This window comes from Petaurus breviceps, unplaced genomic scaffold (assembly GCF_028583685.1).
Source record: "Petaurus breviceps papuanus isolate PSGF00001 unplaced genomic scaffold, PetGlider_PUasm1.0 91041, whole genome shotgun sequence".
In the NCBI taxonomy this organism is placed as follows: Eukaryota; Metazoa; Chordata; class Mammalia; order Diprotodontia; family Petauridae; genus Petaurus; species Petaurus breviceps.
The window spans coordinates 25,925,019-25,940,776 of NW_027187400.1; the positions used below are offsets into that span (position 1 = coordinate 25,925,019).

The following is a 15,758-nucleotide window of genomic DNA, read 5'->3' on the forward strand; positions in this document are numbered from 1 at the left end:
TCTCTCTCTCTCTCTCTCTCTCTCTCTCTCTCTGTCTCTCTGTCTCTTTTTCTCTCCCCCCCCAATTCAGCTATATTGGTACATGTAGCACTTAGCACATGATGATCTCCTATCTCCATGCCTTTGACCTGGCTGTCCCCCATGCCTATGACTCTCTGACCCTCCACTTCTTTTGTTGTTGTTCTGTCCTGTCCAACTCTTCATGACCTCATTTGGGGTTTTTGTGGCAAAGATTGGTTTCGTGGCAAAGAGTGGTTTGCCGTTTCCTTCTCCAGTTCATTTTGCAGATGAGGAAAGTGAGGCAAACTGGGTTAAGTGACTTGCCCAGGGTCACACAGCTAGTAAGTGTCTGAAGTCAGATTTGCACTCAGGAACATGCATCTTCCTGACTCCAGGCTTGGCGCTCTATGCACTATGGTGTCACCTACCTTTTAGTTTTCCAGGCTTACTTCAAGACTCAACTCCAGTTCCATCCTCCACAGGAGGCCCTTTCATGTTGCCTTCCCCACTGTGTCTGTACCTTTTCTGTGCCTAGTTATTTACACATTGTCTCCCTCTTTAAAAAGGGAGCTCCTTGAGGGCAGGAAATGTTTCTGCTTCTCTTGGTATCTCCAGTGCTTAGCACAGAGCCTGACAAATAGTAGGTGCTTTATAAATGCTGGCGGATTACCTGCCTGATGCCAAAGCCAAGAATCAAAGCTAGCCCGTGGATTTCCAGACTGAAAGCGCCTCCAACTATTTGGCCCCCGTAAGGAGTAGAGAGAGGCTTGGGTTGGGTGAACATTACCTGGGTATGTCCAGCTGTGTCCACTTCCCTCAGTGTGGGCAATGAGGAGCAGAGAAAGCAAGGCGCCTAAGGTCCTCATGGTGCAGCTCTGTCTGAAATCAGAACCAGAACCAAGGGCAGCTATTTTCAGGGCACTGCTGAAGGGCAGTTTCTGAAGACCCCAATTTGCCAGATGCAAGGATGCGGAAAATGCCATTGATTTGGAAGATCTCCACATCCTGACACTCTTTGCCTCAGGTGCTTTCACTGTCCTGTGGACGTTGCAATTACAAAGCCTTCACTGTGTGGCTTCTCAAGGGAGTTTTGATAATGTTAGGATGTTTGGCAACCACCTTGGTGGTTAATTAAAATGAAGATGCCTCCTGAGAAGACAAGTCAAATATCTATCTAAGCTTCCCCAAGACATACCAGATGAGAAGGGTCCATTTTGATGATGGTGTTATTGTTTAAGCGGAATATTGTGAAGGGCAGAACAGGACAAGCTGGGTAAATGGGTACTTTTTGGTCTTTTAGAAGAAAAGGTTTTTACTGATTAGAGATTATTGATTATTTCACTTCTTTTTTTTATTGTTTATTTTTGGGCTTTTTTTTTTTTTGGAGGGCAATTGGGGTTAAGTAACTTGTCCAAGGTCACACAGCTAGTTTTTGTGTTAAGTGTCTGAGGCTGGATCACTTCTTTTTTAATAATTATTTTTATTTATTTCATTAGATATTTCCCAATTACATGTAAAAAAATTTTAGCATTCAATTAAAAAAATTTTTAGTTCCCCATTCCCTATCCTTAACCCCTCTTTGAAAAGTCAAGCAATTTTATACGGATCATACTTGTGCAATCATGTAAAACACATTTCTGAATTAGCCATGTTGCAAAACACAAACAAAATAAAACAGTAAAAAATTTTAAAAACAATAATAACAAATAAGAAAGTAAAAAAGGTATGTTTCACTGTGTATTCAGAGTTCATCAGTTCTCTCTCTGGAGAGGGGACAGCATTTTTCCTCATGGGTCCTTTGGAATTGCCTTGGGTTGTTGTCTTGATCAGAGTAGCTAAGTCTTTCACAGTTGATCATCATTACAACATTGCTGCTGCTTACAATATTACTGTTACAATGTCCTGCTGGTTCTGCTCACTTTACTCAACAGCAGTTCCTATAAGTCTTTCCAGGTTTTTCTGAAACCATCTTGCTCTTCATTTCTTTTCTTTTCTTTTCTTTTGGAGGGGGGAAGGTAGGGCAATTCAGGTTAAGTGACTTGCCCAAGGTCACATGGCTAGTTTTGTGTTAAGTGTCTGAGGCCCGATTTGAACTCAGGTCCTCCTGACTCCAAGGCTGGTGCTCTATTCACTGCGCCACCTCTTGCTCCTCATTTCTTACAGCACAATGTATTCCATCACAAGCATATACCACCACTTGTCCAGCTATTTCCCAATTTTTCCAGTTCTTTGCTGCTAGAAATATTTTTGTCCACATAGGTCCTTTTCCCATTTTTATAATTTCTTTGGGATACAGACCTAGAAGTAGTATTGCTGGATCAAAGGGTATGCATAGTTTTATAGCCCTTTATGTATAGTTACAAATTGCTCTCCAGAATGGACCAGTTCACAACTCCACCAAATGTGCATTCGTATCCTAATTTTTCCACATCCCCTCCAGCATTTGTCATTTTCCTTTTCTGTCATGTTACCCAATGTGATAGGTGTAAGATGGCACCTGAAAGTTGATTTAATTTGCATTTCTCTAATCAGCAAAACCTTTTTTTTAAAGGTTAGAAAGTACAAATAACCATTTACCGAGTCTGTCCTATTCTCCCTTTACAACATCCCACTTAAAAGAATAGCACCATCATCACAATGGACCCTTCTCATCTGATATATCTTGGGGAGGCTTAGATGGGTGCTTGACTTGTCTTCTCAGGGGGCATCTTCATTTTAATTATCCATCAAGGTGGTTAGTGAACATCCTAACATTGTCAAAAGTCCCTTGAAAAGCCACACAGTGAAGGCTTTGTAATTGGGCAGACAGGGAAAGTACCCAAAGCAAAGAGAGCCAGGATGTGGAGATCTTCCAAAACAATGGCATTTTCTGCATCCTTGCATCTGGCAAATGGGGTCTTTGGAAACTGAATGTTCTTAATGGCAATGTTCTGAAAATAACTGCCATGCTCACATTTGATATACATCTGTTTTAGTCACAGAATATGACACAAAATAGATAGTTTCCTCCTTTGTGAAATGAAAGGTTTGAAGTAGGTGATACTTCGAGATCTACTCAGTCCCAGAAGGAAGAACAGGGGTGATGATACAAAGAGGCAAATGGGGCCTTGATGTCAGGAAAAATTCCCTCACAGAACCAGCCCAAAGTGGAATGAGCTGCCTTGGGAGGGCATTGGAGGTCTTCAAGAAGAGGTCAGATGATCACTCATCAGGTATGGTACAATGGGATTCCTTCTGAATAGGGGTTGAGCTAGAATGCCACTGAGGTCCTTTCAAGCTCTCTAGCCTCTGATTCCGACTTCTCCCAGCTCTAAAATCTATGGTGTAATAGTTGTCAATAATCATCAACAGTGACCCCACCCAGAGCCTCAGACCTACAGAAGGGAGGGATATATCACTATCTTCTTTTCAGTTCCCACTTTCTAGAGTTAATTTCAAACTAAGAAATACAAAATGGGACAAATTAGTTTCTCTCTTCCTCTGGACGGTTGGCTGTAACACCATTGTAGATCCCATGGCAAGTAAGAAGCATTGCTGCTCATCTCTTACATTTAGTTCAGTTCCAAAAACTACTCATTGTCAGTGATATAATAGATTGGAGCCAGGAAGATGAATTCAAGTCCCACCTCTGACATGTGCTGGTGTTCTGGCTGATATGTCCTGGCTGCGTCATGCATGACCTCCTTGTGCTGTAGACAACTCTATAGGTTGTAATGAAAGGCCAACCTGCAGGAAGTTTTCTGCTCTGGGAGGAACAGGCAATTCCCTATACAGTGTAATCAAAGGTCCAGTCCCTATCCTATCCCTAAATACAAGGCTCTATGTTAGATGCTAGGAATACAAAGATGAAAGTAACTAGACCTTGCCTATAAGGAACTTTTCTGGGAGCATGGCAGCAAGTGAAGGATGAATACAGGAGACATGGCAAAGTGGCATAGGGCACTGGACTTGTAGTCAAGAGAGTTGGATTCAAATCCTGCCGCAGACACCAGCTATGCATCCTTGGCAAACAATATATCCTCTCTGAACCTCAGTTTCCCACCTGTAAAATGAAGGGGTTAGATTCCGGGATTTCTAAGGTCCCTCCCAGTTCTGTATTTGTAATTCTGATGTTATGAATATGTTATAGGGTAGGGAGTTAATAGGGCAGGGGAAGGGAAAGAATCGGATAAAGCGCTTTATAAAAAACATGAGATGGCAGAACTGAGCGAGAGTGTGGATCAAGGAAAGCCTCATAGAGGAAGGGGTAGAAAGCTGAGCCTTAAAGCAAGAGATACACTCAGAAAGTCAGAAAGGAAGGAGGCATGCATTCCAGGCATGGGGGGTGGCTTGTGCAAGTATATGGTGGCAAGAAATGGTCTATCAAATTCAAATGACAGCAAGGAGCACAGTTGGATGGCGAATTGATCCAGGAGGATGAAATACGATTTAAAACGCAGTGTGGAGCCCAAATGTAGAGGACTGTAAATTCCAGAGTAAGGAGCTTGTAGTTTATCTACAGGGCAATGGGGACACTAAAGATGTTTGAGCAGGAGTGATGTAGTCAAACCTGCACCTTAGCAAGACTATTTGGACAGGTGTGTAAAGGACTGATTCAGAGAGGGGAGAGGATGATGGAAGGGAAACCAATTAGGAGGCAATTACAAAATCATCCATGTGGGAGGTAATGAGGGCCTGAACTTGGGTGGTGACTGTGAAAAGAGAAAGAGAACATCTGTGAACAATGTTTGTGTGTATGGATGGATGTAATATATGTGTATATACATACATGTATGCATATATGTGTATATACATATATATGTAGAGAGAAAGGAAGGAAGGAAGGAAGGAAGGAAGGAAGGAAGGAAGGAAGGAAGGAAGGAAGGAAGGAAGGAAGGAAAGAGGGAAGGAAGGGAGGGAGGAAGGGAGGAAGGAAGGGAGGGAGGAAGAAAAAGAAGGAAAGGAAGGAAGGAAGGAAGGAAGGAAGGAAGGGAGGGAGGGAGGAAGGAAGGAAAAGAAGGAAGAAAAAGAAAGAAAGGAAGGAAGAGAAAAAAGAGAGGAAGAAAGAAAGAAAGAAAGAAAGAAAGAAAGAAAGAAAGAAAGAAAGAAAGAAAGAAAGAAAGAAAGAAAGAAAGAAAGAAAGGAAGGAAGGAAGGAAGGAAGAGAAAAAAGAGAGAGGAAGAAAGAAAGAAAGAAAGAAAGAAAGAAAGAAAGAAAGAAAGAAAGAAAGAAAGAAAGAAAGAAAGAAAGGAAGGAAGGAAGGAAGGAAGGAAGGAAGGAAGGAAGGAAGGAAGGAAGGAAGGAAGGAAGGAAGGAAGGAAGGAAGGAAACAAAGGAACAAAGAAAAATAGGACTTGGCAACTGACTGGAAGTCGGGGGAAAGGGAAAAGTCAAGAATGACTCCCAGATTATTCACCCAAGTCACTGGGAACATCCGAGTGACGGGATGAGTGAGGAAGATAATGAGTTTGGTTTTGGACCAAAGAAATATCCAGATGTGCACAGGCATTAGGCAATGCCAGGTTTGAAGAAATTCTAGATTGGGGAGCCATCATTTCCATGGCGGCAATACTTGACCATACAGGGCAGAGGAAATATTTGAATATTTTATGCAATTTTGGGCATCTGTGTCATCTTTACAAATCATTTCTATTGATACCTGCACTGAACTGTGTAACACCCAAACTAATCAAACAAGCCTGGAACAATGTATTTCTTAATCCTTGCAAATTCACTTACATAAGCATTCCTTGAAATTTTCTCAGGGGGAAGAAGTGAATCATATCTTGGGGACTATCCCTAGATCAGGGGTTCTTCCTATACCCAATTGCTTGCCTTCTCAGTGAAGGAGGAAAAGAAGGAGGGAGGGAGAGAATTTGGAACTCAAAATTTTTACAAACAAATGTTAAAAAATTGTTTTTACATGTAATTGGAAAAAATATTGTTTTTTTTAAAGATCAGGGGTTCTTTAACCTTTCTGGTGTCATGGACCCCTCTGGCAGTTTGATGAAGCCTTTAAAACCCCTCTCAAAATGGTGATGCAAAATTAAATTTAAAGGATCATAAAAGGAAACCAATTACATCAAAATTCAGTTTTCAAAATATTTTTCAAAGTAAGTTCACAGACCCCCAGGGGTAGGGAGATATTTTAGATATTTAGGATATATGGTGATTTCTGGCACTTCTCAAATAAAATATTCTCTCTTCATGGTGCCAGCTCTGGGAGGATCTCTTGCAATGAATAACCCAAATGTACACATGGAACACAGTCATCATGGCTATGTACGAATGGCACAGTTTGGACATCTCATCTATGTTCAAAGTAAAATTAATTCTTTTGCCAACTCACCTTAGAAAAAAGTCATCTGAAGAAGAAACTTCTGGGTTAATCCCTCCTGAATTTCATACACAGTGGCTTATTAAAGAGGAAAAAACAAAAAGTGGGGAAGTACTCCTAAATGTGACTTGCCAATTCAACAAATATTTATTAAACTCCTACTGTGTATCTGGACAGGCACTGAGAATACAAAGACAAAAATAAAATCGTTCCAGTCCTCGAGAAATTGACATTCTCCTTATGTTTCATCCTAGCTAATTTTAAACAAGGGTTCATTTGCTCTTGAACACAGAGATAATCCATTCCCTGGCCTCAATTATCTCATTGATTGATTCTTCCTTAGGTCAGAGTGGCAACTCATTCTACATTTCCATTAGTTTCAGAACCACTCTGGTTGCCAGGGGCTACTGTTTCTAGCTAGAATGTATTCTTTGAAAGGTATAGCAATTTTCTCATGCAGATACAACATCCTTCCCATTGTCCCTGCCTCTCCCACCCTGCTGCTCTCAACTATGGCTGAGTGCAGGGGATCATTTGACTGGAAGAAGGGGAGGTAGGAAATTAGGAGAAAGTGGCAGCTGTGGCATGAGGCGGCATGAGCTGTAGCATGAAGGCCAAGGGAGGCTCCTGTGAAATGAAGAGGTTGGCACAGGTTGGTCCCTTAAGGGACTCTCCAAATTCTAAATCTATGATTCTCAAGAACCCTTACTAAGCCTAACTGCTCAGTGCACTTAACTTGCTCCATGATGGGCTAGAGAATAAGAAAAACTAAGATTATTATCTCAGCTGCTCTTCTCAACAACCCTGGGAGGTTGGTGCTATCCTTATGCCCATTTTGTAGATGGGCAAAGTGAGACAATTGGCTTCACACGGTTAGTAAGTGAGGCCAGAACTGAACTTAAGTCTTCCTGACTCCAGGTCCGACACCACTTAAAGGTATTAGCTTGTGACCAGACAATTGAGATGCCAAAGGATCAAATCTTCCTATGCACCAGTTGATATCAGAACCCAAGTTTCTTGCTCTGGGTCATGTCGAGGGTCCCAGGTCATGGGGGCTTTGTCATCAACCTTTGCTTCTGATATCTAGTCCTACTGGAAGTAGGAAAGAAAGTACAATGTTGATGTTTTCATCCTTATCTCTGTCACAGCCATGAGGATAAACAAATTCAAACTGTAACCTTCTATATACTCCCAGGTCCGGAAGCCTGGGAGTTTCAACTGACAGCCTTTTGGTAGGTACTTTTTTTTAATTTATTATTTTCTCATTATTTAATACTGTTTATTTCTTTATCGATTTGGATGATAGGGTAGTAGATTTAAAAGTCACCCTTGTCCAACTTCCCATTTTAAAGATGAGCAGAGGAAGGATCAGAGAAGTTAAGTGACTTGCCCAAGGTCACTCAGGCTACAAAGAGCAAAACTGGGATTTGAACCCAAAGCCTCTGGCTCCAATTGCAAGCTTTTTTTTTCCTAATGTACCTCTCCCTGATTCTATTTTTTTCTAATTATACATCATAGTCAAGAATGGGTACCTGCTTCCCTGGTATGATAACTCCCTTGTGCCAATGTCACATGACAAGCACTCACTGAAATAAAGTAAATTTTAAAAGGAGGTAGAGGCTGGGAGTTCATTTGGATTGGGCAGATCCCAAAATCTACAGGCCCCTTGACAAAAAGAAGGCATTGCCCAGAGAGAGAGAGCCAGAGCTACGTGATAGATGTTGTAGATGTTGGCCAAGGATGTTGGCTCTGGGACCCAGAAAGAACATTACTTACTAAGCATTTGAGTTCACTCTGCCCTCCACAGACCACTAGGATGTATGGGGGATTCTCCAAGACTCACATCCTTTTCCTGGCTATCAATGTTACTTAGTGGTTAAATATGAAAATCACTTCAGAGGAATCCCAGTGTAGTGGGCAGAGTGCTGGGCTTGGAGTCAGAGCTGTGTTCAAACCCTACTTCTGACAATGAATAGGGGTGACCTTGAACTGAGTGGTTAGCCACTATTGTCCTCCAAGCAACTGCAGGCCTTGTCTAGTAAATTGTAGATGGGTCGTGATATTCATTGGGGTGCGGAGACAAATTCTCCACAATAAGAAATATCACAGATAGGGCACATTAGCAAAAATCAATATGATCTTGAAATACAGGAGTGTAAAAACACATGAGAATCAGCAGGTCTTAACCATAGCCAAGGCACGAGACAAATATTTTTGCCACATGGCCTCCCTACCACGATCCATCCAATCAAGGTCACGATTTTGAGAGCAAGCTGTTCAATGCGGTGCTTGACTCAACAGGGGATAAAGGAGCTAGAATAATAATAATAAGGATAAATAATATATACATGGATAACACTTACTAAGTGACCGGCACTGTGCTTAGCACTTTACATGTGTTATTTTATTCGCTCCTCACAACAACCCTGGGAGGAAAATGCTATTATTACCTCCATTTTACAGATGAGGAAACTGAGCCAAACAGAGGGTAAGTGACTTGCCCAGGGTCACACAACTAGTAAGTGCATGAGGCCAGGACTTGAACTCAGGTCTTCCTGATTCCAGGCACAGCTCTCTACCCACTGTAGCTGGCTGCTAGAATGGGAATGCTTTTTTTTTTTTTTGGCTTTTTGGAGGGGGGTGGGCAGGGCGATTGGGGTTAAGTGACTTGCCCAAGGTCACACAGCTATCAAGTGTAAAGCATCTGAGGCTGGATTTGAACTCAGGTCCTCCTAACTCCAGGATTGGTGCTCTATTCACTTAGAATGGGAATTCTTTTTGTTGTTGTTGCTTTTTTTTGGAAGGCAATTGGGGTTAAGTGACTTGCCCAAGGTCACACAGCTAGTGTGTCAAGTATCTGAGGCCAGATTTGAACTCAGGTCCTCCTGACTCCCAGGCTGGTGCTCTATTCACTGTGCCACCTAGCTGCCTGGTAATTCTTAACCTGGGGTCCATGACTTTTTTTTTAACAGTTAAATAACTATGCTTCAATATGACTAGTTTCCTTTGTAATCCATTGTGTTACATTTTATTGATTTAATGACATTATTCCATAGGCTTTGACAAACTTCCAAAGCAGTCCATGACAGCAAAAAGGAGAAGAACCTCTCAGCCAAGAGCCATAGTGTGCCACCCTCAAGGAGCCCCCATAATCAGAATGTCCCAATCACATTCAGCTGAACGTGCTGAGGCTTTTGAGGCTTGGGGGAGTCAACCTGCAGCCTTTCCACTATGGGCACAGATGGCCGCCAGGATACCTGGTGAGGTCTGGCCAAGAGCTATGGCCACTCACCAGTCTGTGTTGTGGAGCCTCAGAAGAGAGGACAGATGCAGTCAGAAATAGGACATCTCTCAGCTGAGAGAGCCATTAAGGGAGGCCTGATGCATGGCTACAACGTCAGCTTAGAAGGGCATCGAGAGGAACAAGAAATGGGAGGGCTTTCAAGGTCACTTCCAAGACTCCAGCCACCTGAAAGCTCCTACTGAGAAACTTTGTGTTAGGGGTGGGTCTAATGCCACAATCCTCGAAGTTTGGGTTTGAAGCTGGGTCAGAATGAGGCACCTGAAAATCACTGAACAGTTAACAAAAGGAGTTTTACTTTGTCCTTAAACAATAATAATCATATTAAGAGCTAACATTTATATAGCACTTTCTATGTTCCAGGCATTGCACTAAGTGTGTTACAGTTATTATCTCATGGAGCAGCTAGGTGGTGCAATGAATAGAGCACTGGTCCTGGAGTCAAAAGGACCCGAGTTCAAATCTGCTCTCAGACACTTGACACACTTACTAGTTGTGTGACCTTGGGCAAGTCACTTAACCCCAATTGCCTTGCCTTCCCCCCTCAAAAACAAAAACAAAAAAAAATTATCTCATTTGAGCCTTACAATAACTCTGGGAGATAGATACTTTTGTTATCATGCCCATTTTACAGATGAGGAAACTGAGGAAAATAAGTTAAGTGACTTGCCCAGGGTTACATAGACAGTAAGTGTCCAAGGCCAGATTTGATCTCAGGTCTTCTGGACTATAGGTCTAGAGCTCTAGCCACTGTCCCACCTAGCTGGCCACCTAGCTGTTCCTTGCTTATGGATATGGATCAAGGAAGACTATAGTGACACTTAGGTTCTCTGGACAAGGCCCCCGTGTCTACATAGGAAAGCATTTATGTGGTCAGCAGGGAAGGGTATGGTTATTTGCAGAGTCTTCAGAAATCCACCAAGTGTGAGGGATTGTTTGTTTGTTTTGCCTTAGATGTTCAGGAAGTTGCATCAAGACAAGCAGAGACCAATGAAGTCCCAGCTTTATTACCTTTCAGCGAAAATGATCCTTATTATAAGGAAATAGGGAATCCTGGTCTTTTCACATCTGCATACCCAGGATAAAACAGCTAGTGGATTGTTTGAAAGACACCCACCCATGGCAAGTAATCAAAAGCCTGGGTAATCTGACAGTCTACAAAATAACCCTGAAGAAATGATCAGGCCCCTACAAAGATGCTGCCCCACAACCACCTACTGTTCATGTGGGCATTAGTCAGACTCTTTTCTGAAAGGGGGAGGGGGAGAGTCAAAAGCAATAGAAAAATAGAGGAAGCAAAGACCAAGAAACATACCCAATTCATTAGTGGACATTTGATACCCATATGAGGAAAATCTGGATCAAGATACAGATGAAGGGAAAGCTGTAGAAAGGGATCTTCTTGGGACCAGAGAGGAGGGGAGGTAGGAAAGCTACCTACTGGTAGCTGATGGCCTGAAGGTCACCTCTTCCTGGACATGTGGGAAGGTTGGAGCCAAAAATCACCCTTCCCTGCCTTATACTCCAGCTGTGGAGGTCCTAAGGGGCAGAAGGTACCTTAGGGCTGGGCGCTTAGTGACAGTCAGCCTGGGCCATCCACAGAAGTGGAATAAGGACTACAGGCCAGTAGTCTAAGGTTACTAACCTAGACCCAGGGGATAAAGAGATGGGGGGTAGGGGGAACGATGCAGAAGCAATTGTAGATTGTCACCAAAGTGCCAAAACTATCCAACCAGTGACAAAGATGGCACACCAAGCTCCTGAGACCAAGGACAATGGGCAAACCAGATAGTACCTGCTGGTAAAATGTACATGATTTACACTTTGTGCAAAATATCAATATGGGGGCAGATAGGTAGCGCAGAGAATAGAGCAATGGCCTTGGGTCAGGAAGACCTGAGTTCAAATCCAGCCTCAAACACTTGACATAATTACTACCTGTGTGACTTTGGGCAAGTCACTTAACCCCAGTTGCCCTGCATTCCCCCTCCAAAAAAGAAAAATCCATATGACATTATGTGCTAGGTATCTGCATGTGATATATTTGTCCACATTACATAACTTTGTTGCATAGGGTTTTGTATTATATATTTGCATGCAAATATTGTGTTTGGTCTTCCATTTGAACTATCATGGATGCTATGAATTTCATATTTGCATGTGACCTACTTATCTGGGAAAATTTGCCTATGACAATCCCGTGGGTGAGTTAAACAGATATTGTTTGATATGTACTTATAATCAACCCACAGACTGTCAATTATGTGCCAGGTACTTGTATGATGGCCTGGGAATGAATAAAATACAAAAAAATGAAGCTGTCTTTGCCTAAAAAGTGCTTACATTGTAAAGTCAAAGACGATATGTCCATATATATAGGAATATACTAGACACATAGAAGGCAAAAAGGAACCTTGGATAGAAAAGCCCCAGCATTAGCGGTACCAGGGAAGGAATCATACGAAAGACAGAAGTAAGGAAGGAAAGCATTCCTGGGGCAGCTAGGCAGCACAATGAATAGAGTACTGGCCCTGGAGTCAGGAGGACCTGAGTTCAAATCTGACCTCAGACGCTTGACACATTTACTAGCCTTGTGACTTTGGGCAAGTCACTTAACCCCAATTGCCCTCCAGAAAGAAAAAAAAAAGGAAAGCATTCCTGGTGAGGGAATGGTAGACAGCCAGTACAAAAGGCACAGAGGGATGGAGCATCGAATATAAGAAACAGCAAGTAAGTGATAATGAAGAACCCATAGAATATGTGGAAGGGCAGGATAGAAAATGAGAGGTAGGAAGGGGCCAGTTGGGGAGAGCTTGAAATGCCAAAGAGAGAAGCTTCTACTGGATCCTAGGAGTGATAGGGAGCCACTGGAGTTTATGGAGTATGGGAGTGACATAGCCCAAGCTGTGTTTAAGGAAAATCACTTTGGCAGGTGAGAGGAAGATGGGTTAGAGTGGGGACAGGCAGGGAAACCAATCAGATTCGAAGACTCCTGCAATCCTTGAGAGAGAAGATGGACAGTACCAAACCCACTTCAGATTGCTGGAGGGGGATAAGTAAACAGTGATTTGTGGCTAAACTGGGGTCTAAGAAGGAGAGAGAAGGAGATAGATACCAGAGATGTGACGGCAGGAAAAAAATCTAGCGACCTTGGCTGTTTGGAGTGAGTGAGAATGAGTTCAATGTAACTTCAAGGCTGGGACCCTGTATGACTGGAAGGGTAGGAATGTGTTCTTATCAGTCAACAAGGACTTATTAAATGCCTATTTAAGTGTCAGGCACTGAGCTGAGTGCTAGGGATGCAAAGAAAGACAACTCAATCGACGCCTTGGAGAAGCCAGCAATCTAACGGAGGAGACCACTCATGTTTAAAAAAAATCTATATCCAGGGTACATAGGAAATAATCAACAAAGGGAAGGCTTTGTTGTTTTTCAGTTGTGTCTGACTCTCCATGACCCCATCTGGGGTTTTCTCAGCAGAGACACTGGAGTGTTTCACCATTTCCTTCTCCAGCTCATTTTACAGATGAGGAAACTGAGGCCAACGAGGTTAAGTCTTCCTGACCTCAGACCCGGGTTCTGTGCACCAAGGCACCCCAGCTTCCTCTCATCTTGAACACCTCCATCATTCTACCACCTCCATCTGTCTAAATTGTCGCTTTTTCTTTCAGGATGCTCCTTCTTCCACTTGTCTCTACTGACCTTCCGCTGTCTGTTCACCATTCAGATTGCTAACGGACCAAGCTTGTCTCAAAGGCCATTCTTGTGCCAAATATCCAACAAGCCTGCTTTTATCGATACATGTGCCATTTTATCACAACATAGTACAAAACAGAAAGCTGCATTTGTTCCTGCCTGGTGTCTTTCCAACTCGGATGCAGAGATAGAGAGGGCAGAAGAAGAAGAAAAGGAGAGGACATGTGCCACAGCTGACCATGTAATACAACTGGGCCAGTTTAGGCTTGTCTATCTAGAAGAACTAGTCTGACCCAAAAGAACATGCACAATATCATTTGCAAAATACGAATACGATGGTTAGGGGTTTGTGGCACAGTGAATACACTGACCACTTGACAGAGGCCATAACTAGCACAGAGTGAACAGGACTTTGTCCAAGGGTATGAAAATCTGAGCATCGAGGTGGTACAGTGAATAGAGTGCCAGACTTGGAATCAGGAAGATCTGCATTCAAATCCAGCCTCAGAAACTTCCTAGCTGTGGGACCCCAGGCAAGTCACTTGCCTCAGTTTACTTCAGTTTCCTCATGCATAAAATGTGCTGGACAAAGAAATAGCAAATCACTCCAGCATCTTTACTAAGAAAACCCCAAATGGGGTCGCAAAGAGCCAGACAGGACTGAGACGACTCAACAATGACAAAATATGAGGGAGCTCATTCACACTTCCATCACAGAGGAAGTTTTTCTTACCTTTTATACCTACTGGCCCTGTGTCTCAACTACCCCTAGTCACACTGTTCAGGTTACTATGGGATCCAGTTGCTACCTCAAGGTTCCATTGCCGATTCCCCTCTCCTGGACACAGCTAACCTCTAACCTTAACAGTGGAGAGGGCTAAATAATATGACTATTTGCCCCAGTGACTAGAAAAAAAAATTCTAGTTTTGACTTTTCTATGTGAAATCATTAGTAGCTAAGTTCTTCTGGATAGTTTTATGTTTACTAGATAGTTGTATGTTTGACCTTTTAAGTACCAATTTTTCAACTATCTTTGCCACTGGGGATCCCCTGCCTCCTTAAAAACACAAAATTTCACCTTTTCCTGATGACTCAGGGTTATCATTATGAATATAAATTGCAACATACATTCTGTTGCAATACAAGCAATTAGGATCTATTAATATGTATAAGGTCATTTGCTACTACACTAATTGGTCATAGATTACTATGCCTTAGTTCTCCTGTCTACTTTTTATAGTCATTTTGTCTTCTCTCTTAGTGCCACTGAGTCTGCCATAGAATCCCTCTTCCTTTTAATTTCCTACTTCTAATATGCTGTAAATGGGGAAACCATATTATCAAAGTTATTCAAATTGTAGACTTAATGACAGTAAATAAGCTAAGTGAAAGGCCAAAGGGCTTTCCTCTAAATACATGAACATTAAATGCTTGAATTCTGTGATAGTGTGTGTGTGTGTTATGGAAAGTCCTTTCTTTGTAAATCCACAATTTTAATAACCTTGATAATATGGTTTCCCCACTTATTACATATGTATACTTATTATATAATATATATGTGTGTATACATACATTTGTACTTATGTATGTGATATGTGTGTATATGTTCATACATATGTATTTAGGTATGTGGAAGCATGTTATTAGATAGATTGCTGACCTCAAAGTCAGGAAGATGTGGGTTAAAATCCTGCCTCTGACATCTACTGGACATATGACCTTGGGCAAGGCCCTTAACTTCTCAGTGCTCTAGACAACTCTCTTTAAGTTCTGGAGAAGATGTCAACCTACAGTGATGAGCTTTCTCCCCTGGGAATTCCCTTTAGCAATGCCACCACAGCTATAGTCCCTTTATATTTAAGGCACCCAGAAGACTTTTTTCCTTCCTCTGTGGTTCTTGGTAATGTTAAGCATTTATTAAGCACCTCATGGAGAATGGAACTGTTCTAGATATTGAGAAAATAAAAACAAAAATGAAAGCAGACCCTTCCCCACACCCCCAGGAGCTTACAGGTGACAAGGGGTGGTCAAGTTGCCAGATAGTTTTGCATTCTGCATAAATGAGATGTTACTAAGGTTCCTCTTCATTGCACACTGAAGTATAAACATTCTGGCAGGCAGTTAGGTGGCACCATAGTGCACAGAGCACTGGGCCTGGAGTTAGGAAGACCAGAATTCAAATCAGACCTCAGACACCCACTAGCTGTGTGACCCTAGGCAAGTCACTTAACTTTGTCTCAATTTCCTCAAATGTAAAATAGGAATAATAATAGCACCTATCTCCCAGGGTTGTTGTGAGGATAAAATGAGATAATATTGTAAATCAATTAGCATAGTCTCTGGCACATAGTAGGTGTTATATAAATGCATATTCCCTTCTCCCTTATTTGTAAATCATTTAGCATAATTCCTGGAACACAGTAGGTGCTATATAAATGTATATT

At 42.2% G+C, this 15,758-nt stretch overlaps 1 protein-coding gene across 11 annotated transcripts in view; it reads right to left on the reverse strand.

Annotated features, from left to right (window-relative positions):
* The window catches only part of CA6 (carbonic anhydrase 6), a 55,516-nt gene that overhangs the window by 38,271 nt on the left and 1,487 nt on the right, over positions 1-15,758 (reverse strand). For 7 of the 11 annotated variants that reach the window (XM_069079200.1, XM_069079195.1, XM_069079197.1 and 4 more), the window contains one exon: positions 788-879. The exons of 1 other annotated variant lie outside the window; for it this stretch is intronic. In XM_069079200.1, coding sequence (XP_068935301.1) covers positions 788-866 — 79 coding nt within the window. In that variant the 5' untranslated portion in view covers positions 867-879. Of the gene's footprint in view, positions 1-787; positions 880-6,328; positions 6,395-15,758 lie in introns of all 11 variants that reach the window. 3 more of the 11 variants (XM_069079203.1, XM_069079202.1, XM_069079201.1) reach the window with 1 other exon arrangement.